Source organism: Cervus elaphus, chromosome 19 (genome assembly GCF_910594005.1).
Source record: "Cervus elaphus chromosome 19, mCerEla1.1, whole genome shotgun sequence".
Lineage (NCBI taxonomy): Eukaryota > Metazoa > Chordata > Mammalia > Artiodactyla > Cervidae > Cervus > Cervus elaphus.
Window position 1 is genome coordinate 20,540,617 of NC_057833.1, and position 27,457 is coordinate 20,568,073.

The window sequence follows — 27,457 nt, forward strand, 5'->3', positions numbered from 1 at the left end:
AAGAGTCACAGAGAAGAAGTCAGTTAAGCAAAGGTCCCGTTCTCATAAACCTGGAAGGTCAGAGAAAAAACTATGTAGAAGAAAATGTCACAGAAATGCACACTATCCTTGCCCTATGTGTAAATTATATGGGCTAATTAGCATTATTTATCAAAAAGTTCTTTTATCCATTGTTATGCCTGCATCTTCACTTGTGGTATCCAAAATGTAAAAAGAAAAAAAATACCTCAGTATTTTTGAGGCTTGTCTTATGAATCCACATGAAAACTTTAGACTGCTTAATCCACAGAAAAAGTTTTTATCAAGAAAACACAGGAAGTGAAACCATTACATGGTTGTATATAATTCCAGTCAGTAAACAGGAAATGATTTCAAATATATTTAGCATTTACATCATAGACCTCAGCCTTAACAGCTACAAACCATGTTGCCAAAAATTATTATTTTCTTGGAAAGTGTCTGGTCAGAAAACATCCCTATTTTCACAAAATTGTTGAGAGTCACAGGAACTGCCGTCTTCCTTCTGCCTACTTTCCTTGCATCCTTTAACCCTTTGTGATTATTACTCCCCCTTCTAACCTTTATTCCCAATTTTGTTACATACTGAGCAGCTATAGAATTTTGGGGCTTTCCTGGTGCCTCAAATGGTAAAGAATCTGCCTGCAATACAGGAGACACACGTTCGATCCCTGGATTGGGAAGATTCCCTGGAGAAAGGAATGGCAACCCACTCGAGTATTCTGATCCAGAGAATTCCACGGACAGAGGAGCCTGGCAGTCTACAGTCCCCAGGGTCACAGAGTTGGACATGACTGAGTAACTAACACTTTCATTTTCACTTGTTCATAGAACCTTGAGATGTTTCTTATAGTCTCAGCCTCAATTTCCTGCTCTGCATGTGATTCTTACTGTGCTGTTAAAGGAGGTAAGAAGGATGAATGCTGAGTGATATGTCTAATAAATAATAGTATTCAATAAATGTTAATTTCCCTCCTTCTTTTTCCTCTGTCCTGACTGACTGTATCTCTCAAACTTAAATGAGCTTAAAAGTAAAATTTCCATTGTAGAGTAGTTTTAGATTTACAAAAAATTTACAAAGATAGTAGAGAGTTCTGGAACCTCTTCACCCAATTTTCCCTATTGTTAACATCTTATATTACCATTTGTCACAATTTCAAAATCAATACTGGTACATTATTAGTAGTATTTTATTAGGATCCTCCCAGTTTTTCCAACTTTCCTTTTCCTGTCCCAGGATCCCACATTACATTTCATTTTCTGACTACTTAGTTTCCTCTGGTATAAGACAATTTCTCAGATTTTGCTTGTTTTAGATGACCTTGACAGGTTTAAGAAATACCAGTCAGTTTTTTGGTAGAGTCTCCTTCAATCTGGGTTTGTCTGATGCTTCTCGTATGCTTAGATGGGGATTATGAGTTGTTGGAAGAAAGATAAGAGAGGTGAAGTGTTATGTTCATTACAACTTATCAAACTGAAAGTGAAAGTCGGTCAGTCATGTCAGACTCTTTTTGACCCCATGGACTACACAGTCCATGGAATTCTCCAGGCCAGAATACTGGAGTGAGTAGCCTTTCCCTTCTCCAGGGGATCTTCCCAACCCAGGGATCGAACCCAGGTCTCCCACATTGCAGATGGATTATTTACCAGCTGAGCCACAAGTGAAGCCCACAACTTATCAAGGAAACATGCTATTGACCTGACTTACCACTGTTTGATGTAAACTTTATCACCTGGCCAAGGTTGCTTGCCAGGTCTCAGCAAAGTTACTTTTTCCCTAAATGCCTACACAATACTCTCTGAAGGCAGATAAAGAGGAAAGTTAAGCTCTACCTCCTTGTTTGGGGGGGCGTATCTACATAAATTATTTGGAATTATAACTTTTTTAAAGGAAATCTTTCCCATCCAAAGACTGAGAGTAGGTGCAAATTTTTCCCCAAACCACAAAGGCCAACCTATTGCTTTGTTTCCAAACACATTTGGCTTCTGGGAAAATGGTGACTGTGAAAATGTACAGGGAACTGAAAAGAGGTGAATACTCCCAAGTTTCCAGTATTCCTAGTGGACAGATACAGAGAACCTAAAGGATGTAATAAACAGCAAGCGTGCGTGCATGCTCAGTCATGTCTGACTCTTTGCAACCCTATGGATTGTGGCCTGTCAGGGCTATAGGCTCCTCTGTCCATAGAATTCTCCAGGCAAGAATACTGAAGTGGGTTGCCATTTCCTTCTCCAGGGGATCTTCCTGAACCAGGAATTGAACCCACATCTGTTGGATTTCCTGCATTGGCTGGGAGTGGGAGGATGGTTCTTTACCACTAGCCTGCGGGTTCTCTACTTGGGAAGCTAATAAAGAGCATAGATAGAGCTTAAAACTTCTGCAAAAATGTCAAATGGGGTGACACAAGATGGGGGTCTACTATGGACTCTGGCATCCTCGCCATCAATTCCATGAGAAGGAAAGACCATATTTCCCATCTCTCAGTGCTGGATGTACAAGGGAGGAATGATGAGTGACAAGTTCCCAAATGCCCTGTTGGGCATTAAAGGAAGTGAAGGTGCCCAGAGTAGTTGCTTACCCTGTTGTTGAGCAGATGCTCAACAAAACATTTGATCACTTGACTCAGAGACCAACAACATTTCAATAATGTCACATGCTGACTATTGCACGGGCAGAAGAGAGCCGCAACAAAGCGTATTGACTCTGGAGCCTACTTTGGGGTCCCTGGCTCACCTCTTACAGGTTGTGTAAGTCACTTAACTTTTTTCTGTCTTGCTTTCCTAGTCATGAAGTGGAGATTACAATTTTGAATACCACCAAGGATTATCAGTTCACTTCTGTTCAGTTAGTTGCTCAGTCATGTCCGACTCTTTGCAACCCCATGGACAGCAGCCCACCAGGCTTCCCTCCCCATCACCAACTCCCAGAGCTTGCTCAAACTCATGTCCATCGAGTTGGTGATGCCATCCAACCATCTCATCCTCTCGTCCCCTTCTCCTCCTGCCTTCAATATTTCCCAGCATCAGGGTCTTTTCCAATGAGTCAGCTCTTCACATCAGGTGGCCAAAGTATTGGAGCTTCAGCTTCAACATCAGTCCTTCCAATGAATATTCAGGGTTGATTTCCTTTAGGATTGACTGGTTTGATCTCCTTGCAGTCCACAGGACTCTCAAGAGTCTTCTCCAATACCACAGTTCAAAAGCATCAATTCTTCAGCGCGCAGCTTTCTTTAGGCTCCAACTCTCACGCCCATACATGACCAAGGATTATAGCGACAATTAAATGAGCTAAACCATAAAAACCTTAGAACAATGCTTGAAATATGGTAAGAGCTCAATAAGTATCGACTACTATCACTTTAGGACAGACTAATACAATATTTACCACTCAAATTAGGTGTTCCAATATTACCAAAAGCCAGTTCTGGGGCTTCTCCAATGGCTCAGCAGTAAAGAACCTGTTTGCCAATTCAGGAGATGCAAATTTGATCCCTGGATTGGGAACATACCCTTGAGAAGGGCATGGCAACCTACTCTGGTATTCTTGCATGGAGAATCTCATGGACAGAGAAGTCTGGTGGGCTACAGTCAATAATGTCACACAGAGTTGGACACGACTAAGTACATGTGAATGCAGTCAGTTCTAATATTCTTTTTTTATCTTATATTTAAATTATTTATATTTACAATTACTCCTATTTTCTCACATAAGCTCTACTGGCAGATAATTAGAAAATCAACAGCAGTTAAATAATACTAAATATCAGTTCCCTTCTAATAATAATATGGACTCTAGAACATAATAATCTCATATATTTAAGAATCAGTAAGTGTGCCTTCTCTTTCATAAAAACTTACTCAGTTATGCCCTGAACAGTAACGCTGAAGAAGCTGAAGTTGAATGGTTCTATGAGACCTAAAAGACCTTTTAGAACTAACATCCAAAAAATATGTCCTTTTCATTATAGGGGACTGGAATGCAAGAGTAGGAAGTCAAGAAACACCTGGAGTAACAGGAAAATTTGGCCTTGGAGTACAGAATGAAGCAGGGCAAAGGCTAATAAGAGTTTTGCCAAGAGAATGCACTGGTCATAGCAAACACCCTCTTCCAACAACACAAGAGAAGACTCTACACATGGACATCACCAGATGGTCAACACTGAAATCAGACTGATTATATTCTTTGCAGCCAAAGATGGAGAAGCTCTATACAGTCAGCAAAAACAAGACTGGGAGCTGACTGTGGCTCAGATCATGAATTCCTTGTTGCCAAATTCAGACTTAAATTGAAGAAAATAGGGAAAACCACCAGACCATTCAGGTACAACCTAAATCAAATCCCTTATGATTATGCAGTGGAAGTGAGAAATAGATTTAAGGGACTAGATCTGAGTGCCTGATGAACTATGGACGGAGGTTCATGACATTGTACAGGAGACAGGGATTAAGACCATCCCCATGGAAAAGAAATGCAAAAAAGCAAAATGGCTGTCTGAGGAGGTCTTACAAATAGCTGTGAAAAGAAGTGAAGTGAAAAGCAAAGAAGAAAAGAAGAGATATACCCATTTGAATGCAGAGTTCCAAAGAATAGCAAGGAGAGATAAGAAAGCCTTCCTCAGTGATCAATGCAAAGAAATAGAGAAAAACAATAGAGTGGGAAAGACTAGAGATTTCTTCAAGAACATTAGAGATACCAAGGGAACATTTCATGCAAAGATGGGCTCAATAAAGGACAGAAATGGTATGGACCTAAGAGAAGCAGAAGATATTAAGAAGAGGTGGCAAGAATACACAGAAGAACTGTACAAAAAAGATCTTCATGACCCAGGTAATCACGATGGTGTGATCACTCACCTAGAGCCAGACATCCTGGAATGTGAAGTCAAGTGGGCCTTAAGAAGCATCACTATGAACAAAGCTAGTAAAGGTGATGGAATTCCATTTGAGCTATTTCAAATCCTAAAAGATGATGCTGTGAAAGTGCTACACTCAATATGCCAGCAAATTTGGAAAACTCAGCAGTGGACACAGGACTGGAAAAGGTCAGTTTTCATTCCAATCCCAAAGAAAGGCAATGCCAAAGAATGCTCAAACTACTGCACAATTGCACTCATCTCACACGGTAGTAAAGTAATGCTCAAAATTCTCCAAGCCAGGCTTCAGCAATATATGAACCATGAACTTCCAGATGTTCAAGATGGTTTTAGAAAAGGCAGAGGAACCAGAGATCAAAGTGCCAACATCCGCTGGATCATCAAAAAGCAAGAGAGTTCCAGAAAAACATCTACTTCTGCTTTATTGACTATGCCAAAGCCTTTGACTGTATGGATCACAAAAAACTGTGGAAAATTCTGAAAGAGATGGAATACCAGACCACCTGACCTGCCTCTTGAGAAACCTGTATGCAGGTCAGGAAGCAACAGTTAGAAATGGACATGGAACAACAGACTGGTTCCAAATAGGAAATGGAGTACGTCAAGGCTGTATATTGTCACCCTGCTTATTTAACTTATATGCAGAGTACATCATGAGAAACGCTGGACTGGAGGAAGCACAAGCTGGAATCAAGATTGCTGGGAGAAATATCAATAATCTCTGATATACAGATGACACCGCCCTTATGGCAGAAAGTGAAGAACTAAAAAGCCTCTTAATGAAAGTGAAAGAGGAGAGTGAAAAAGTTGGCTTAAAACTCAACATTCAGAAAACTAAGATCATGGCATCCAGTCCCATCACTTCATGGTAAATAGATGGGGAAACAGTGGAAACAGTGGCTGACTTTATTTTTCTGGGCTCCAAAATCACTGCAGATGGTGATTGCGGCTGTGAAATTAAAAAACGCTTGCTCCTTGGAAGGAAAGTTATGACCAACCTAGAGAGCATGTTAAAAAGCAGAGACATTACTTTGCCAACAAGGTCCATCTAATCAAGGCTATGGTTTTTCCAGTGGTCATGTGTGGATGTGATAGTTGGACTATACAGATAGCTGAGCACAGAAGAACTGATGCTTTTGAACTGTGGTGTTGGAGAAGACTCTTGAGAGTCCTTTGGACTGCAGGGAGATCCAACAGGTCCATCCTAAAGCAGATGAGTCCTGGGTGTTCATTGGAAGGACTGATGTTGAAGCCGAAACTCTAATACTTTGGCCACCTGATGCGAAGAGCTGACTTATTTGAAAAGACCCTGATGCTGGGGAAGATTGAGGGCAGGAGGAGAAGGGGACGACAGAGGATGAGATGGTTGGATGGCATCACCAACTCAGTGGACATAGGTTTGGGTGGACTCCGGGAGTTGGTGATAGACAGGGAGGCCTGGTGTGCTTCGGTTCATGGGGTCACAGAGTTGGATACAACTGAGTGACTGAACTAAACTGAGAAATTAATGGAAATTTATGTTTCATATCTCAACTAATTATCTTACCCTGGCTTCTAATAAATAATCCTTTCACTATAAATATTTTTTTAATGATAGCCAAAGAAAAATGTGTCAGATCATAGAAGATGGACTGCTCCAGAGCACTCCAAAGACAGAGTGTTCTTTGTTGCCCTAGCATAAGAATAAAGATGGATTAGAGTCTGTTCAGATGGATAGGTCTGACTTACCGTTAGAGTCATTTTATAATGAAGAGTGGTTCAATAACAGAGAAGGCTATCTGTACAATGGTGAGTGTAGCCTATAGGATTTATTCAAGATATGGCTGGTATATGCTTCTCTTATGGCTGCATTGGGAATTAGTCTACCAGACATCTGATACCTCTTTCGGTTTGTTACTGAATTATTAAAGATTAATAAACATATGAAAAATGTTTATTCTCACAAATAATTTAAAAGTCCAACTTAAAACACTGACAATCTATCAGAGCAACAATTTTTAGACAATGACAACATGCAGTGTTGGTGCAGACACAGTCATTTCCCTTTCCTGCTGGTGGTAGAGCCCACACGTTGTTGGGACAGCAATTTAGCAAGACTCAGAGACCTTTAAAACTTTGACTCAACTTCTCCATTTCAAATAATTTATTTTAATGATGATTGTAGTCAGGTGTTCTAGCATGTCTGTATGAAGGTATTTAAAGAAATGTTCCTAGGCAAAACACTCTCTGACATAAATCACAGCAGGATCCTCTATACCCACCCCCCAGAATATTGGAAATGAAAGCAAAAATAAACAAATGGGACCTAATTAAACTTAAAAGCTTTTGCACAACAAAGGAAACTATAAGCAAGGTGAAAAGACAGCCCTCAGATTGGGAGAAAATAATAGCAAACAAAGCAATAGACAAAGGATTAATCTCAAAAATATACAAGCAACTCCTGCAGCTCAATTCCAGAAAAATAAGTGACCCAATCAAAAAATGGGCCAAAGATCTAAACAGACATTTCTTCAAAGAAGACATACAGATGGCTAACAAACACATGAAAAGATGCTCAACATCACTCATTATTAGAGAAATGCAAATCAAAACCACAATGAGGTACCATTACACGCCAGTCAGGATGGCTGCTATCCAAAAGTCTACAAGCAATAAATGCTGGAGAGGGTGTGGAGAAAAGGGAACCCTCTTACACTGTTGGTGGGAATGCAAACTAGTACAGCCGCTATGGAGAACAGTGTGGAGATTTCTTAAAAAACTGGAAATAGAACTGCCATATGACCCAGCAATCCCACTTCTGGGCATACACACCGAGGAAACCAGATCTGAAAGAGACACGTGCACCCCAATGTTCATCACAGCACTGTTTATAATGGCCAGGACATGGAAGCAACCTAGATGCCCATCAGCAGACGAATGGATAAGGAAGCTGTGGTACATATACACCATGGAATATTACTCAGCCACTAAAAAGAATTCATTTGAATCAGTTCTAATGAGATGGATGAAACTGGAGCCCATTATACAGAGTGAAGTAAGCCAGAAAGATAAAGAACATTACAGTATACTAACACATATATATGGAATTTAGAAAGATGGTAACGATAACCCTATATGCAAGACAGAAAAAGAGACACAGATGTACAGAACAGACTTCTGGACTCTGTGGGAGAAGGCGAGGGTGGGATGTTTCGAGAGAACAGCATCGAAACATGTATATTATCAAGGGTGAAACAGATCACCAGCCCAGGTTGGATGCATGAGACAAGTGCTCAGGGCTGGTGCACCGGGAAGACCCAGAGGGATCGGGTGGAGAGGGAGGTGGGAGGGGGGGTCGGAATGGGGAATACATGTAAATCCATGGCTGATTCATGTCAGTGTATGGCAAAAACCACTACAATATTGTAAAGTAATTAGCCTCCAACTAATAAAAGTAAATGGAAAAAAATAAATAAAAGAGAAGGTAATCATTAAAAAAAGAAAGAAAAAAATATTCACAGTTAAAACTTGTAAACAGTTTAAATATTTAAAAGAAGAGAATGTTTAGAAAGCTACATGATAATTCCTAAGGAGTTGGCATGAATATTGGTATCTGGGGACACTCATATTAAATAACATGGAAATGTACTACCTCTATGTTTTTTAGGTTGTAAAACAGGTTACAAACTATGTATACTACATCCTCACCTTTATAAAATGCATATTTGTTTAGTTGCATTAGCATGCTCAGAACAAGACCTGAAGAGTGAAATGCCTAAGTGTTAGTGGTGGTTTTGCTGTTAATGATTTCTTTTCATCTTTTTCGTCTTGCTTATTTGTACTTCCAATTTTTCTCCTAATGGACATGCATTATTTTCATAATAAAGACATATTCTAAGGTTATATTGCCTAAATTATTCATTTTATCTGTAATTTATCTAGATTAGAATACTTTTGTGTGAGTCCAGAAACCAAATATTGCCATAGATTAAGAAAAATGCATGTACACTGTGGTTTTGTTTCTCCATTTTATCTTTTTAGTCGTTTTCTTTTTTTCCCATTTTCTGATGGTAATATGACTTTTGTAGAAACTATAGAAGGGAAAAATCTATTTCTCTGGGTCAACTGTTAACTAAGCATTAGAACTTCCTATTCTCTGTTAAACTCCATATTCATCTTCATCTCCTCACGTTTAAATGGAAGATGACATTTTACCACCTACCTTACCTTCTCACACATAATATCATAAAATATCTTAAGTGTATGGAAACCTGATGTTTATGTATAAGACAGAACATAATAAATGCAAAGATTCTATCCTGGAAAGAGAGTCTTAGGAGTTAAGGTGAGAACATGGCTTTACATGATTTGATTTTTTCCTTCATTATTCCTGCTTCTTCTATTTCCTATTTGCTTTTTCTTTTTGTATCTCTATCTTTCTTATTTTCCTCCCTCTTCATTTAAACATCTCCCCACCTGCATGCATACACCAAATGTGCTTTTCCCCTTTTAGTCTCTCTAAATTCTTTCATGTATTTACTTTTCTTTCATACTTTTGCATATAGATGAGAACTGGCATGATTTCTCTTTGAATTTCCTGATCTGATTAGGAATAGGTCTCATTCTTCAGAATAATATTTTCTTAGGTAAAAGGTAATCTATAATCTCTTCAATACTGGATGAATACCACAAAAGATACTTTACATCTGAGAGTTGTATTGCATTTGTAGGTTTTCTCCATAGGATTCATGAACATGTTTCTGGGAGAAGTCAGAGCTGCCAAGAATTGACTGCCAAGTCAATTCTAAGGGTATGTTTTTAATTTTTTTCTTCCAATTAGTTCAAAAATTTCAAAATGACAGTATTCTGTACTATCTCATTGCTAAAAATTTTTAAAATAATGCCAACTACCCATTTGAATTAAAGGCAGAAATTTTAAAGATCACAGATATTTTTGGATATATTGTCACTTGAAAAGATGCAGTAAACAGGAATAACTTCCATTTTTACTGCCAGAAACTTCTCCCAAGGCCCACAGAAATATATAACAAAGGTAAGAAGATCACTCTGCTGTAGTCTTATCTAATCTAGCAGATGCAAAGTTCTAGCTTTAGGAAAAATCTGTGAATTTAAGAATCTACACATCAACACTAATTTTCAGATGACAAGTGTCATGGGGCAACAGGAAAGGACATAAGATGAGACAGAAGTCCGGAAAGAAGTAAAGAGCTCAAAAGGCCAATTTTGAACTCTAAGGAAAGGCTGATTTAAATTAAATAACTGAGATTGTCATAAGGAATAGGAAATTAGTATTTGGCTGAAATAAATAAGAATCTGTGGACACTTGGATTCACTCTTCTGGAAGTGTCACAGAAAGAGAAATAATGATCAATCGGTGTTACCCTGGGGTAACTTTATTTCCTGATTAAGTTGGGTGGCTGGGGGGCGCATTTTCCCATACACCAAATTTTCCATTCTCAGCATTCTATTCTTCTACAGGATCAGTCATGCTATATTTCTAAATTGAAAGATTCTTCTGCCTGAAAACAAAATGCCACTTGACATTTTAGCAAGCCATAATTTAAGGAAATGGAGGAACCAATACCAAAGGGTAATTTAGTGTAACAGGATGTTTCAAAGGGGATTTTTTTTTTCTCCTACCTCCTTATCAACAGAGTCTGAAAGCAAAATAATTAATGAATTAAGAGGTAGACAGCATTCCCACATTTCAAAGTGAGGTGCTAGATCGGTTCCTTGTGCTCATCCCCTTTGTCAAGAAGGTGGCTCCAAAACTGATCTTGTGATGCTCAGATCAACCACCACTCTAGGACAAAAGAAAAGACTAAGGATGCAGAAATTCTAAGAGAGATTTGCACTGGAGAGAGTCACAGGTAAGGACTGAGTCCCACCCTCACGGAAGAGGAGGGACTTTTCCCCTCAGTTTTAGCTTCCATTCACATCAGCCACACAAAAAGCTAAACATATGCTGCCCAGGATAACCCTTAGAGGGACACAATGAACCAGTGAATTAATATCTGACAAAGTCTACTGTGACTGAAACTGCCCCAGAGAGCAAGAGGAGACGGCGTGACTGTCGAGCAGCTGGGGTGGCAAGGATTGTGTGTGTTTCCTTTTGGCCAAGCAGAAGTTAACCCAAGGGAAGTTATGCAAGAGGTGAGGCTGCCAGTGTGAGGAGACTGGAACAGAAAACCCCCAACTGGTGGGGCTGAGCCCCAAGAGTTTGGTCAGAGAATGCATTAGTTTAGAAAAGTGCAAGGCAGAGGTCTCTGGGTAGCATCATCAGAAAATGCCCCACTTTACCCTCTAAATGCAAACTATGGACTTTAGTTAATAATAAAGTATCAATATTGGTTCATGGATTGTAACAAATGTCTAACATTTGACACTGTATGGGCTGAAGGCAGAGCATGTATGAACTCTCTACTTTCTATGCAATTTTTCCATCGAGCTTAAAAAAGTAATATAGGCACATGGTAATAGTAATGCCAACTGTATCAAAGAAAATACAATGAATAAAATTGTTTTCTAAAAAAATTGTTTAATACAAAAGATGAAATTATGAGACCATGAGTTAGCAAGAATATAGATAACAAACAACAACAACCACATAAAAGCAATTTAAACCTCCTGGCATTAGAGAGTTAGAGAAATGTAAGAATGGGATCCCTCTGAGTGGCAGAAGAGATGAAATGGCTGAACAACAGGAAGGAAAGGCTAGAAGTCATAGAATGAGAGTGATGTTCAATATTCAAAGTTAAGCTCTTTGAACTTCTGCCACATAAACCTCTGTGCGTGCAGGCATGCTCATTCATGTCCAGCTTTTTGTGAATCTATAGTCTGTAGCCTGCCAGGCTCCTGTGTCCATGGGATTCTCTAGGCAAGCATACTGGACTGGGTTGCCATTTCCCACTCCAGGGATCTTCCCGACCTAGGGATCAAACCTTCATCTCCTGCAGCTCTTGTGTTGGAAGACGGATTCTTTACCACTGAAACACCTGGGAAGCCCACAAATCACTGTGTGCCTTACCAAAATGAGAAGTAAAATCTGACATACATTCTAAGAGAGGTAGCTAGCTAGATAGACACGTACATACACACATACACACATATATTGCTCTTGAAGAAAAGGGTTAATTTCCAAAATTAGGTTGATGATGGAGTGTAGACACAGAAGACTAGAAGACAGGATAGAAATCAATCATTACAAAGAGACAAAAAATAAGAATCAGATACCAGCCTGAGAATATAAGCTCTTCCCTTGCCACACACACACAATCTACCAATGACCAGAATGTGAGCAGAATCTTGAGGTAGTCATTAAACATTCCACAGAGCATAGAAGGAATTGGGAGCCAATTTTACCCTTTACAGGTAAGGTGTACTAACCTGAATGTTTTCTTATCAAGTAGCGAATGTTTTGATGGGTCTAAACATGATTCTTCCTTAGAAAATAAGGGAATTTCCTTTATGCTTTTCTCTTGACTCTTGTTTCCCATTAAATTAGTGTCTCTTTTAGGAACAGAAAAACAGTTTTCAAGTTGCCAATGCTTTTCCTAAAAAAAAAAAAAAGAAAGAGAGAGATTTATTTTTATAAAATGTACTTTCCTTGAACATTTGGGCTTCCCACTTGGAGCTAGTGGTAAAAAACCTGCCTACTAATGCAGGAGACATAAGAGATTCAGGTTCGATCCCTGGGTCAGAAAGATCCCCTGGAAGAAGGCATAGCAGCCACTCGTCTTCTTGCCTGGAGAATCCCATGGACAGAGGAGTCTGGTAGACTACAGTCTATGGGGTAGCAAAGACTCAAACATGAGCAAACTGACTAAATGTGCTAGATTCTTAATTGAAGTCCTCAGGACAAAAAATGAAGGAGATATGGCTCCTGTTCTCAAGGAGCTTACAGTCTTAAAAGGGAGATGGACATACACATGTAAGTTTAATAAAATTAGAAAGGGATACATCATAAGAAACAAACACAAATTTTCTGAAGTTATAATTTGTCTTCTACCAGTTCACACTGCATTCACAGGAATGCCTCAGGGAACACAGCCTGGATGATGAGGGAACATTAGGGATCCCCAGCATATCTCACCTGCAACTGATCAACCTTTGTCGGAAGGATTTACAGAGTAGAATGCCTCCAGGGTCCAGGAATATAGTGTCAATGAATGATCAGGTCTCACATAGGATGATAAACAGTAAATGAAATTCAGCCTCAGTGTTCATAAGCAAAAGGGAAAGAAAGATGGGACGACACTGACTTAAAGTAAGCCCATTTTCCATAAAGGGAGCCATAGCTACTCTCAGGGAATGACATATGTTCTTTTCCGAGAGAAGTAAGAAATACGGATCTCATATGAAAACTCATGTTCAATCACGGGCAACTTAAATTTTAAACACTGGGTGAATAAACTCAATCAAAGTCACGGAGTATCAGAAGCATCAGCTGAGGAGGGGGCGCCAGACCACAACAGTGGTCAGTGCTGAGACAGACACTGAAGAAGCACACGAACCATCTCACTTCTTTTTATACCACAATCATCTGACGGTTTCCTGGGATAAATGTATCTCCACAGATAAAACATCCCCACCCCATCTCTCCAACTCTAGAAATAGACCTAGCACACTACTTACATTTAAAGATCTAACTTGAAAACCAACCAGATCAATAGCTATGTTGTAAAACCGATTCACAGTTTTTAAGAAAAAAACCTTCTTTTATGAAATATATTGAACCACAATTATATGAAATTTTAAATACTTTAATTAAATTGAATGAGATCAGAAGATGAAGCCTTAATGAAGGAAATTAAAATACACGACTGCCTTTCCTTTTGTTTTTATAATGACTAGACCAAAATTAATTCAACTAAAAGACAACTGCAACATTCCAATATAGGTCAAAGGTCACTATGCCGTACAAATCAAGTTGGACCAGGAAAAAATTGTTCTGACCCTAGTCATGTTTGCAAACGGAGTCTCTTCTTATCTAAGGATTTCCATCTGCCTACCATCTTTCTGTGAAAGCAGGCCGCTGCTCAAACTATGAGAAGAAGCTTCACTGTTGCTTTTTTCCAGTTATCTACTAATTTCCTTTTTCTTCCTCCCCTCCTTTCCATGTCCCTCCCCTCCCACTGCCTCCTATGGCCCTTGAAACTAGCAGCACCATATCCAAGTGCTTGATAAAAGTGAGTTCTTAAAAAAAAGAAAAAGAAAAAAATTAAAGCTCAGGCAGAAGGGCCTAGAAAACCCAGCTGTCCCCTGCTTTGCCAGCCTTTACTTTCTAAAACTACCCGGCTCTAGTGGCTCTTTTCCTATCTTGAACAGAAGGGATAAAACCAAACTATTTTCATGGAGGCTTTTTGAGGCTGAAGTCCTTCGAAATACAAAAGACTTTATAAAACAACTATGGAAAATGACCAAAGGTGTACAAATGAACAGTTTTGCTAGCATATATTTCTTAATTCGAATAAAATTTCCACACAGACTGTGCTTTCTGGACAGTTTTTGTGGCACCCGTACCTAGAACAGTCCTACTTCTTGCTTCAGCATCATCTAAGGTCCATGGGGTCCAAAGAGTCGGACAAAACTGAGCAACTAACACAAACACACACACACGCAAAAGGGACTGATACTCCAGACACACCTGCCAGGTGACTCTTGCTTTCGTTGTATCTCTTTTTACCAGAGCCCACGCGGCAGGGCCATAGAGCAGTGTCAGGATTGCAGTAACTTCTAGAGCTGCCAGACAGCTTTCCGACTCCTTTCACGTTCAGAATGCCAGCCGTGCCCCACGCTGTCTCTCTCGCTACCACTGCCCACACACCCATTTGAGTTCCCACTCAGACACTCTTTTTGCTAAGAAAAGTCTAGCACTTGCCTTATTTACAGAGCAGAAGAGGCTGTACAGATCTTGGGTGTCACGTGGAACTCCCACACTACCCAGCCAATCCACCTGCCAATTTACCAGCATTTTCTGATGCACCGCTGCCCTCCACGTGCTCAAGGGCTGTACGGGACTGGGGCAGCGCAGGCTGACCTCCTCAAGCTGACCCGCAAAAGGAACAACAACAGACTTTGTCTTCCAGCAAGAAGGGAACCACCATGCTCAGGGCATGAGGTGGCATCCAAGGCTGCTGACTAGGAGTAAGCCAACCAGCCAGACAGAAACTGAGGTTCCTGGGTGAGCTCATACCACCATGTCTGAAACTGTTCAGACTGGTTCAAATAGAACAAAATGCTATATTGCCCCCCAGACAAAAGGGAATCAGAACTGAGTTTCCATGAAAACAAATGGAAAAAAGAAACGTGAGACAATAAATATTTTCTTTCTTCCATGACCTCTGGTTCCATTTTTTGTAGGCTCATATAAATCAGAGCTTAGTTTCATGGGAGGAAGAAGTTAAAAACATGAGCTGTGAAATGATTCACTTTGAATTCAAAGCCAAACCCTACCACTTACTTGTGTCTGTGAGCTCAGCAATTGATTCAAGCTCTCTGTGCCTCTGTTTCCTCATATGTAAAATGGGAATAATGAGCATTCCTCCCTAATGAGACAGGCAATTATAAAGATTACATGAAATAATTCATGTAGGGCTTCCACATGGCACTAGTGGTAAAGCATCTGCCTGCCGACGCAGGAGACATAAGAGATGAGGATTCCATCCCTGGGTCAGGAAGATCCCCTGGAGCAGGTCATGGCAACCCACTCCAATAATTTTGCCTGGAAAATCCCATGGACAGAGGAGACTGGGGGCTACAGTCCATGGAGTCACAGAGAGTCAGACACGACAGAAACAACATAGCATGCATATAGAGACCTTAGAACAGGAAAAACTCAGAAAACATGAATGAATGCGATTTTGGCAGGAATAAATCAGACAGTGAACACAAAAGATTTGTTTTTAATTTTCTATATTTGATTATTGCCTGATTATTATCTGTCACAGTCATCTATTTTACAGTAATGCAGGACAATTATCCACACTGTATTTCTACTGAATTTTGAAACTGAAGAGATCCACTTATTTTGGAGGAGAAATTTTGCTCAGAAATCCCTACATATTTTAAGCTGCTTAGGTCCCCCATCTTTCCATGTCTCCGGTGTCCTCTACTTGAAGGAACTGCCATGGTTAATAAGGGAGGCCTGGAGCTATAGTTGCAGAAATGGAAGTCACTTCTTTCATGACTAATGAACTTTAATAGCCGATGAGATTCAAATGGAAACCAGGCCAAGTTCATACTAAATGTCAGGTAAATATTAGAATAGTAAAGAAGCAATATTTCTACCTGACCAAAGATCTGGACAGGAACACCACAGACATCAGTCACACAAACGCTGCAGTCTGCAGAGGCAGAGAGAATCAGCAGGCAGCCACCGGGCTCACACATCTCTAAGGAGCTTATCCAGTCTTCGTGAGGTCGGAACGATCTTATCAGAGTTGGGGCCTGTGTGAGTTTGTTCTTGCTGGAATTAAGACAGTACTCCTGAATGAAAAGACATGCCAGAATTCTAAAATGTCCAAATATGAAATGATTACAGTGATATAACACTTTTTTTTTAAGTCTGATACAGAAATTGAAAAAAGGTGCATTTGGGAATAGCAATCTGTGATACAAATGCAAAAGAACAGCTCATGATAACAGAGGTTAGAAAAATAGTATTCACGTTCAAGAAAAGGTTTCTAACTGATTCGACTAACTTGAGAAGTAGAAAGGAAGGAAGGACGGGGAATGGAAGGATAGAAAAATATAAGCAGTAAAGTCAGCTACTAGATAAAGTGGATGAACTTTATCATGTATAGGTAGTCACATATTATACAATTTTATAGTATTATTAGAAAATTGAGCAGGTAATCAGTGACACAAAAAATCCCAAACAAACTCAGGATGACAACAATGTTAGATAAAAGGCCAGTACACTATTTAGATTATGCTTACTATCTCATTTAAAATGAGGCATATCTTAACTATTTATTCTCAAACAATGCTGCAGTACCGTACTAACAATACTGCATTCCTAAATTGGGAGACTGACTTGACTATATATTAATAGAGGATTTTCAATATTGAGTAAAATCTGCTTCTTTCCATGAAGTATTTAAAGAAGTCTCTGATCAATACATAAGTTTTCTTTAAAATACTGAATGTTTCTTCCTTTATCTAGAAACAGACAAGACCTGATTCATAATTATCTGAAACAAAAGGCAATCAAAAATAATAATGATAATGTGAGAATTTTTTCAACATACCTCTATATTCCAGATTTTTAACCACCCCTCCAGATCTCCTGTGGCGAGGTATCGATTTGATTTATCAGTAGACATAATAATAGAACCAACTCCACTATGAGCCAAAAATTCAGCCAAAAGTTGCTTCTTAAATGTATCCCAGAATCTGACATACCCAGATCCTCCACATGATACCAGGTTGGCTCCCCCTAATATATGAGAACACCTAATTAGGAAACTACAAACACAAGAAACAACTTCCTCATCAGTTTCCTCATTGAAAGCATATGGATGTCAGACAGGTGAGTAGCCCTGAGATCAATTCCCAGCACTCTGATTCTCTCAAATATACACTGGGAAAAGCCCTATGAAAGCTTCACTGGTTTGTGCTGAGTATTAAGTGAGATAGGATACGTAAGATGTTCTATAAAATCTAGTTACCACTCCTTCATTCATTATTTTGATATTATTTGGGTTTCAAAATTTTGATAAAATTGATCTGTTACTTCAGACAAACTTACAAAATATTAATTTAAACTTTATGATAATAGTCCAGTTATAGAAAATCCATCTTTCTTAACTACCCATTAGACACATATACCAAAGTAGTAAAATTCCTCATGCATAGAGCTGGCTTTGCGTATATGTATAGTTACAGTATCACAGCTATGGGTTTCTCTATGCAGCCATATGCTTAGAACGCTACTTATGAGCTTGCTTCTTAATCTTTCATCAAGAAATCATTGTAAGTCCTTATGGAACACTTTTTTGGTTCATAGGCCTAGAACTAACCTTTTCATTTTCCATTTTTATACGCATGTAGAAGCACTTTACCTAAATTATTCTTCTGTGGCAAAGTTCCTATTATTATTTGATAAATCTGTAGATGACTTCCAATTTGCTTCACAAATGAGCTGCCTATTAACAATCATATCTGTTTAAGGTAGAAATAATGGTATGTAGCCGCTTCAGTGGAAACAATTTGGGAATACTGATAACATTAAGAAGAATTAGTGTTGAGGAAATGAGAGCAATTTCAGGATAACAGTTCATTTTGTGAGTGTAGGTGCCTTCTGGAAAATAGAAAGTTTTAGACTCTAACCATTTCAAGGTCTATTCTAAATATTCCACAATGATTTTAGAACTCTATATGGGTATATACCTTTATTGATTCTTAATGCAGAAAAACTTTACATGAAAATCATGCAGATTTTCCATCTTCAAATTGAATATGAGAAAGTGAATATGGAAAATAGGGTTCAGATACGTTTATTTCTTTTTTCAGTCATATAATACATATAGATCTAGATTCCTAACATTAAGGAAAAATACTTCTAAAATTAAAAAATTATTTTTTTAGAAGAAAAGTAAAAGATATGCATTGCTCTCAGAAGCAGATTTTTATCTGGGGAAGATGCAGGCTGCATCAATGCCACGTTTACATCACCACTGAAGACAAAAGGGAAATTAAGCAAATAGTTATTTCATCTATTATAATATCAAATAACTGTAGTAAATTATATGTTAGCATGTATCTTAGAAGCAGCTCTAACCAGCCTTATTCTGAAAAGGATGCACAGTGGGTATAGACACCCAAAGCATTACCTACTAACCCCCACCAAAAATATTAAGACAAAGAGCAGGCAGTTCTCATGACCTGGGATCAGCAATTAGCAGCAGCTATTTCAAATTTCACTATAGCTTCCAATCTCCGAGTTTCTCACTATTTTCTCCTAGTCCATGTTGATAACATCTGCCAGTGTGGTCATCTCAGATGCAGCTCTTGTACCCTATGTAGGCTTTGGCTCATGTATTTGGAGAGTATTTCATGCTGTGCCCTCTGCATATATACTTAGTTGCTCAGTTGTGTCCAACTCTTTGCAACCCCATGGACTGGAGCCCACCGGCTTCTCTATCCATGGGATTTCCCAGGCAAGAATAATGGAGTGAGTTGCCATTCCCTTCTCCAGGGGTCTGCTCAACCTAGGGATCGAACCCTGATCTGAATTGCAAGTGGATTCTTTACCATCTCAGCCACCAGGGAAGCCCATGCTGAGCCCTATACCTAACAAATCTCTATGCCATGGCTAGATTCAGTTCAGTTCAGTCACTCAGTCATGTCTGACTCTTTGCAATTCCATGGACTGCAGCATGCCAGGCTTCCCTGTCCATCACCAACTCCCAGAGCTTGCTCAACCATGTCCGTTGAGTCAGTGATGCCATCTAACCATCTCATCCTCTGTCATCCCCTTCTCCCACCTTTCATCTTTTCCAGCATCAGGGTCTTTGCTAAGGAATCAGTTCTTTGCATCAGGTGACCAAAGTATTGGAGCTTCAGCTTCAACATCAGTCCTTCCAGTGAATATTCAGGATTGATTTCCTTTAGGATGGACTGGTTGGATCTCCTTGTTGTCCAAGGGACTCTCAAGAGCCTTCTCCAACACCACAGTTCAAAAGCATCAATTCTTCAGCACTCAGCTCTCTTTATGGTCCAACTGTCTCATCTATACATGACTACTGGAAAAACCATAGCTTTGACTACACAGACCTTTGTTGGCAAAACAATGTCTCTGCTTTTAAATATGCTGTCTAGGTTTGTCATAGGTTTTCTTTAATTCTGTTTGTTGCCCAGAGTTTTTCTCTCTCTGATCCTGACATACACAACATGGTATAAATTCCTGGCAGAGTCTGGTCTAGCTTCTGCTCCTGGACCCATCCTCCTGAACCTTAACCTTGTTGGTCATGGCCTGTGACTTCTGTAATCTGGTCCTGACTGTTCGCTAGATGCAGTCAAACTTTACTAGGCCTAGATCAAATTAGACTGAACTTTCTTCACTGTTCCTTGTCCCAACATTTTACAATGTATCAAAGCAGTCTATAGTCAAAATATAAATATATATTTTACCTTTCCCTGTGATGTTTTTTCTTGCTTCAAGGAAGCAAAGCCTCATAACAGCATGATTGCACTCAGTGTCCATCTCAAAGGAACAGGCTCCGAGGGTAGCCTGATCATAGGTGGGATGGGTAGAGGGGCTTCTCCCAGCACCAAGAAGCTTTTGAGGCCCTGCATCTGAGATGGAGACAAGCCATGTGACTTAATGAATAGAAACATCTGCTCTTCAAACAGAGATGAAAAACAATAGGCCACCCCCATCACAGTCTCTGATGACCCCAAGTCTTACAATGGGCTTCCAGTCAACATCCATGGAGCCCCCTGCAGTTCACTTCCTCAACCTCAACTTCACAGTTTGATCCCATTTTTGTTTCTTATACTCCATATAAGTTTACTGTGTTTTTCCTTGATGTGAATTAATAGGGACTTCATTTTGTAGTCCCTACTAACATCTTAGAGATACCGATACGTTCAAGACAAATGTGATCCTAATATCATGGCATTTTCAACTTATTAATCATTAATATTAAGCTTGTAAATAATTTAATGAACTTGAGATATAATGACTATGTATTTAAATCATCATTTTTAAGCAATATTATTTGTTAGTGAGTTACCCTGAAAAGGATATCCTTAATGGTACTTCAATGATCTAATGACACCATCTTCACATTACACTAATAAAAACTGGGGATATTCATCTCAGAATCTATAAATAGTCTGAACATACTTATGAAAAACCTATACAGAGAACCTAAACATTCAAAGCAAGAAATCTACAGCAATGCTTCTTGTGTCTTTTAAAAATTTGGTATTACCTGCTTTGCTTTTCTATCTGTCTCTCTGTGTTTTTAATCACAGCCACAATTAAGTCTGCTGTGAGAACAAGACTATTCCCCTGAGGGCCAATGCAGCAAAGAGGCAGAATTCCACTTTCTTAATGGAGGATTCAAATGAACCCTAATGATGAGTTCTTTGTATTGAAAACAAAGCAAGTCAGAGTTTCATGCCTGCAGCCAAGTAAACTCCAAATTTCTTATGTTAGTTTTCTTCCTCCTAACAGATTATTCCCTCAGCTTTTCACACAAACACACACACACACACACACACACACACACACACACACACACGCAAAACTGTATCTGATGACCAGTCCTTTCCTAATCTAATTCAGTCTCTGTGAGTTCTTCCAATTGATACAACAGAACCTCACTGGGACATGAGGTATGACATATTCATTACCCAAATAAATTAGTCTAAGGAAAAACCTTTAGTATCTAAGGAAACTAAAATAAAATGTGAAAGGCAATTGTCAAGACATTTTGCTTAAGCATAAAATATTCATCTGCTCTGCTAAACTTCCATAAAATACAATATAATTCCATCTAATGCTCCACACAGTTTTCTAAAGCAAGAAATAATTTAAGATTTCCAGGTGGCATAATATTTAATACAAGCTCTAGACTAAGCCTGAGCAGCCTATCAAGTGAACACAAGTTCCCATTTTCCTACCAAGGAGTACCCAAGGTTCACTCAAAGGCAATTTGGCGAGGTTTATTGGCAAAAATAAGCTAGATAAAAATGAGAGTCCTGTTCCCCACTGTCAGTAATTCAGAAACGCTGATGTAGCATAAAGAAAAGGAACAGCAAGCCATGGAGAATTTGCTAAGCCAAGTAAATCTCAAGGTTCTTTTTAGTCACTTTGACAAGACAACGGTATCACTAATCCCTTGCGCTTACAGCCAATCATCTATAATTCAGAAGCAAGCTGCAGCAGGCCCATGCACCAACAACCAGGCCACATTATTTTAGCTTCAAACTTGCACTCACCCGATTTTGATTTTAGCAGCCTCTGATAATCAGGGTGAAGGACATAGTGAGCATTTTCTGTGCTGTTGTTCCACAGAACAATTTCTCCATCACAACTCCCTACATGAGCCAAGACAGATAATAGAAATTACCAGAAAGTTAGATAGAAAATACGAGCAACAACAATTAGAAGAAATCATTGTCATAATAACTTACATGGAATCTGGCACTTTGTAAGTTTTCTCTATATATTTGGAGACATGAATGAATAGTCATTATAGTGTTTTTATTAAACTTTAGAAATTGGAAATGTCACAAAATACCATTCAGTAAGTTTGATAGAGATTATTGTAATACCTTTTTTTATTCTGTGGTAAGAAAGGCTTCAGAATAAAGGCTTTGTAATTTATCAGTTTGAGTCCTGGTTCTACCACCTACCAGCTGTGTAACCTTGGCAAGTTATTTAACTTTGCTTGATGCCACAAGTTCCTCACCTAAAAAAATGGGTTAATAAATTTATTTATCTGATAAATAAATTTATGGTATGAAGAATGAAAAGCACCTACTGCCTAGAATATTACAAATACTGAAATAGTATTAATAACTACTATATTATTTGTTTATTATTGAGGGCAAATGAATTTTCCTTCTAGGTTTCTATTTCCTACATCTGTTCTTTTGTTGGGTGTGTTCTGTTTATTTTTTATCTTTTATGTTCTTTATTGAATGTTGCTTTCTCCAATCCTAGAACTTTCCCTACACAAGTCCTTTCACACTGTTCCATGCAGAAAACATAGAAAAGTCCAAACAGTGAGGCTAAGTCTGACCAAGCTGGTTTTAGAAGGAGCAGTGCATACCCAGACCACTGTTCTCAGCAGCCCCGTGAGAAGAGCTCTCTAGTGAGCAGAGTGCCAACATCAAGAGGAGAGCAAAAGCCAAGAGCTGAGTGGTATATACTGATGGTGTCCTTCTTGGGATTTGGAGAGAGAAGAAAGTAATGCTTACTGCACTCTGTATTGTCCTGGAGAAGCAACCTGTGTAACTCACAAACTGGCCAAAGATGATAAGCTTCCTCGGGTTAGCTGTTCATGGGAACATCCACCTTCTCCTATCATTTTAAAATGTTTCACTTGCAAAGTGTTTGACGGAGCATGTTCACATAGGATTGAAGGAATGAAAGTGAATGAAGAGATTATTTATTCCCCAATTACAATGGTATTTTATGACACTTCTACAATATCAACTACACAGCAATACTTATTTTCATCACATTTCAGTATATGGTACGTGCTGCAGGGTAGACTTCCAGCAGCTATGGAGCAAATTCAACTGCAGGGTTGGCCCTCCTGGAAGTTCTGAAAACAACAAAACTCTAAGTGTAGATAAAGCAGGAAACCTCATATGGTAACATTTCATAGATATCCAAGCTCTTTTCCTGTAATTTTTCATTCCTCTTAATTAATGACATTTTTGGTTCTATAAAACAAATCAGGCTGTCAAAATATGGACTTTATAATTTCATGGTGCAACCTGTCTTTATAAATTGTTTTCTTTGGTTGGAAATAATTCAACAATTTCTGATCCTCTTTAATATGCCACATCAAAGTATGCCCGTGGATCCTGTCAAGAGCTTGGATTTATAGACTTTTTGTGAGACCAGTCTTTAACCAACATTACTTAGAGTAAACTGTGCCCAGACAGTGTTCCTGTTATGAAAGATCTGAGTGCGACAGAAGTGGGATTTGTACCCAACAACCCTGACGTTGCTCCTCAGAAAAGGACAATGAAAATGAAAGCTAGTATTTACTGATGGACTTATTGTAAGCACTGGGTTAAACCCATACACAGATTATCTTATGCGATCCTCACTATAAACCAACATGCTGATAAATTATTATTTGCCAGAGAAAATGGTATTTTAGAGTCAAAATAACTTGCTCAATATGAGTTAGTGGCAAGTTGTAGAACCAGGATCTGAAGCCCGGTAGCCAGGCTTCAGAGCTGATGTTTGTAACCACTGTTGTACATCCCTAAAAATAAGGACCTGATTTAGTTTAAAGTACAAAGACAGCTTCTTTAAGAAACCTGTTCATTTTGTAGTTGAGAAAAGGCTTTTTCAAAGTGAAGCAAAGGAAACTACTACTTTCACCACTGATTGTCAAGTGAACATTCAAGTAACCTGTAACAAGAGTTTGTGGAGGTAAAAATGCAGCACATAATATATCATCATGGTGTTGAATTCCTCCTTTCCATTCTTCAGGCTGGATGAAAAACTGATTGAAGTTCTGAGGTCGAAACACAGTAATAGACCTAGTTAAAAAAAAAGGATATAGCATTTAGCCGTGGATATAAAAGTGGATATAGACATGGAGCCGTGGATATAGATATGGAGTAGCCATCCAACAGTTGAATAGCATGATTTGAGAAGTTAAAAGATGATGTTGGGGACCTCCATGGTGGTCCAGTGGTTAAGCCTCCACCCTCCCAGTGTAGAGGGTCTGGGTTCCATTCCTGATCAGTGAACTGGATTCCACATGTTGCAACTAATGAGTTTGCCTGCTGCAACTAAAAAATATCCCATGTGCCACAACTAAGATCGAAGATCCTGCAATGAAGATCTGGCACAGCCAAATAAATATTTTTAAAAAAATAAAAAAAGGCAATGCTATCCAAAACTTTATCCCTACTTGTTGTCCACAAGGCTAAATCCCAACACTGAACTTCCTTTTGAAGTCTCTCTTAAATTCTCTGGTAAATTATGAATATAGAGGGTTAACCTTCCTTTCACAATCATTAATACCAAACATGTGTGCATTTGTCAGATTAATCATCCACCACCAAGACCCGAAAACAAAAAAACCAAGTGGTTCCAACTTGGAACCACTACAAGTTTCACGGCAGTAACAATACAAAAGAGCAGAGTCTGTGAATAAGTACTATTGGATAGTTTAGACAAAATCATTAAAGTTTCTTTTCATCAGCTCACCCAGGATATTTAACATGTTTATATTCCCTGCGGCATTTTCCAGACTTACTTGACCACAGAGTCCTTTCTCATACAGCATCCTGAGAAACTGTTTGTGGAACACTTGAAAATGCAGCTTCAAAGGAATGGGATGGAGGACAAAGATGTTTTCAGCAGAAATAGCAGTTTTTTTAAAGATCAGTATCCTGAGGCATTACTGGTGAATTTGAGGACAGATCCAAAAGGACAGAGAATGAAATGTCTGATGCCTGGGGAGGAAAGGAGGAGCTTAAATATTACATGATGGAGGCATCAAGTTATAGGACCACCCTGTTTCCTCTTGACTGAACTCCGGCCACCAGCCTCTGGCAAGCCTCTCCCCACTTCTAGAGCCACACTCACTTCAAAGGGGCATTTGTAACCCCAGGCTTGGGGTCTCCACCCACATTCTCTCTTCACTTTTCTGAAACCTTGCTTCTGTTTCACTCACACTAAAGGTCTCCCAATTGCCCTGCCAACTCCTCACCCTCTGATGGATGAGTTTGTTCTGGAAACTCTTCTGTTTCCAAATGCCCTGCTTCTCCTCTTGCTCCCTGACCTTTCACTCCTTGTTCTCTGTTTCCTCTTCCTTCTGTCTCTTTCTCCTTTCGATATGGACACTGTTGACCATCATTCCTCCTCTCCACTCTCTCTGATCAAAAGGGCTTGTTCAGGGATTTTGTATACCACCATAATTTCCAGTTCACTTCTATACACATGGCTCTTAAAGCTATCTTCATTCATGACTTCTTCCAGTGTTGAGTCATTCTCACTTGACAGCTGACAGTTCCATTATAGTTTCCATCAGCTAATATAAAAAATCTAAATTTTCTACCTTCCCTCCACAGGAGGACTCACTAAATTCCCCAAATTGGTTAATAGACTAGAATTCCAAATTCCTGCTTGTCTTTCTCTTCCTTAGTCAAATAAAATCCTCAGGTTCTGCCTCTGTGATGTTATATATTCATTCCTTCCTTTTTATTTTAAATAATCAATGATGGCTTCCTAGCTTAGCACTCACTAGGTCATGGCAACAATTGCAAAGGACTCTCAACAAATTTCACTGTCTAGAGGCTACCCACCTCTGGTACATCCTTCATCCTGCTACAAGATTAATCATTTCATTCAGGAGCTCTTCATATACATTCATTCTACAAACATTTCTTGTTTCTCCATAAAAGTCCCTGCTCACGGTGCTATAGGGTACAGAGCCTACAGAGCCTAACCCTAATAGATGGGTAAGATTTGAAAGAGGAAGTCACTCCAAGCAGTGTGGGAAAACAGCATGATCGAAAAGATAAGGTTACTACCCTGTTTAAAAAAATATTTCTTAGTTTTTCCATTTCTTATATGACAAAAACCAAATGTGTGGACCTATTATTTGAGACCCAATAATATTTGGATCCAATCAACTCTTTTAGAAATTTTCCCTTTATTCTTCTGTCCTTGGTTTTCAAAGTAAAATGTGAATGTCCAGTTAAATGTTTGACAGGGCTACTGGAAACCACAGGTAAAACTGGCACCTTCCTAAGTGTTCATTTTACTCGAAGAGTTTGGGAGAAAATATTTTTATATTAAAATAAGGATAAATGAAGAAATGTAATAGAAAGTAAAATTCGCCTGGATTTTATAGATAGAATACAAAGTTTCAAATAGATTCCCTGATTGCAGGAGCTCTTTTAAGCTGTTAGGAGTATTTAGAGGTTGTTTCTGAACACATCTCATGTTCAAGTCAATCAGTGTGTGTGTGTGTGTGTGTGTGTGTGTAGTTGCTCAGCTGTGTCTGACTCTTTGTGACCCCATGGACTGTATCCCACCATGCTCCTCTGTCCATGGGATTTTCCAGGCAAAACTACTGAAGCGGGTTGCCATTTCCTCCTCCAGGGAATCTTCCCGATCCAGGAATTGAACCTGCATCTCCTGCATCTTGTGCATTGTGAATTCATTACCTCCCTTGCCACTCAAGAAGACCTAAGCAATATTCTTCAGTTCAGTTCAGTTCAGTTCAGTCGCTCAGTCATATCTGACTCTTTGCGACCCCATGAATCGCAGCACGCCAGGCCTCCCTGTCCATCACCAACTCCTGGACTTTACTCACGCTCATGCCAATCGAGTCGGTGATGCCATCCAGCCATCTCATCCTCTGTCCCCTTCTCCTCCTGCCCCTAATCCCTCCCAGCATCAGGGTCTTTTCCAATGAGTCAACTCTTTGCATGAGGTGGCCAAAGTATTGGAGTTTCAGCTTCAGCATCAGTCCTTCCAGTGAACACCCAGGACTGATCTCCTTTAGGATGAACTGGCTGGATCTCCTTGCAGTCCAAGGGACTCTCAAGAGTCTTCTCCAACACCACAGTTCAAAAGCATCAGTTTTTCGGCACTCAGCTTTCCTCACAGTCCAACTCTCACATCCACACATGACCACTGGAAAAACCATAGCCTTGACCAGACGGACCTTTGTTGGCAAAGTAATGTCTCTGCTTTTTAATATGCTATCTATGTTGGTCATATACTGCTCTCTAAATAGGCTTTGCATTTCTAGCTGCTTTGTTTTTACTCACAATGGGCTCTTCCATCCCTCCGTGGATTTCCTTCCACACACATCTGTCTATACACCCATTCATTTAAGTCC

At 39.3% G+C, this 27,457-nt stretch overlaps 1 protein-coding gene across 1 annotated transcript in view; it reads right to left on the bottom strand.

The window, feature by feature from the left end:
* WDR49 (WD repeat domain 49) overlaps positions 1-27,457 on the bottom strand; it is a 165,545-nt gene that overhangs the window by 24,118 nt on the left and 113,970 nt on the right. The window contains exons 11-16 of the mRNA XM_043875086.1: positions 24,004-24,134; positions 21,846-21,944; positions 20,028-20,192; positions 17,144-17,331; positions 16,182-16,379; positions 12,279-12,445 (exon numbers count right to left, since the gene is read on the bottom strand). Of these exons, the coding sequence (XP_043731021.1) occupies positions 12,279-12,445; positions 16,182-16,379; positions 17,144-17,331; positions 20,028-20,192; positions 21,846-21,944; positions 24,004-24,134 (948 nt within the window). The remainder of the gene's footprint in view (positions 1-12,278; positions 12,446-16,181; positions 16,380-17,143; positions 17,332-20,027; positions 20,193-21,845; positions 21,945-24,003; positions 24,135-27,457) is intronic.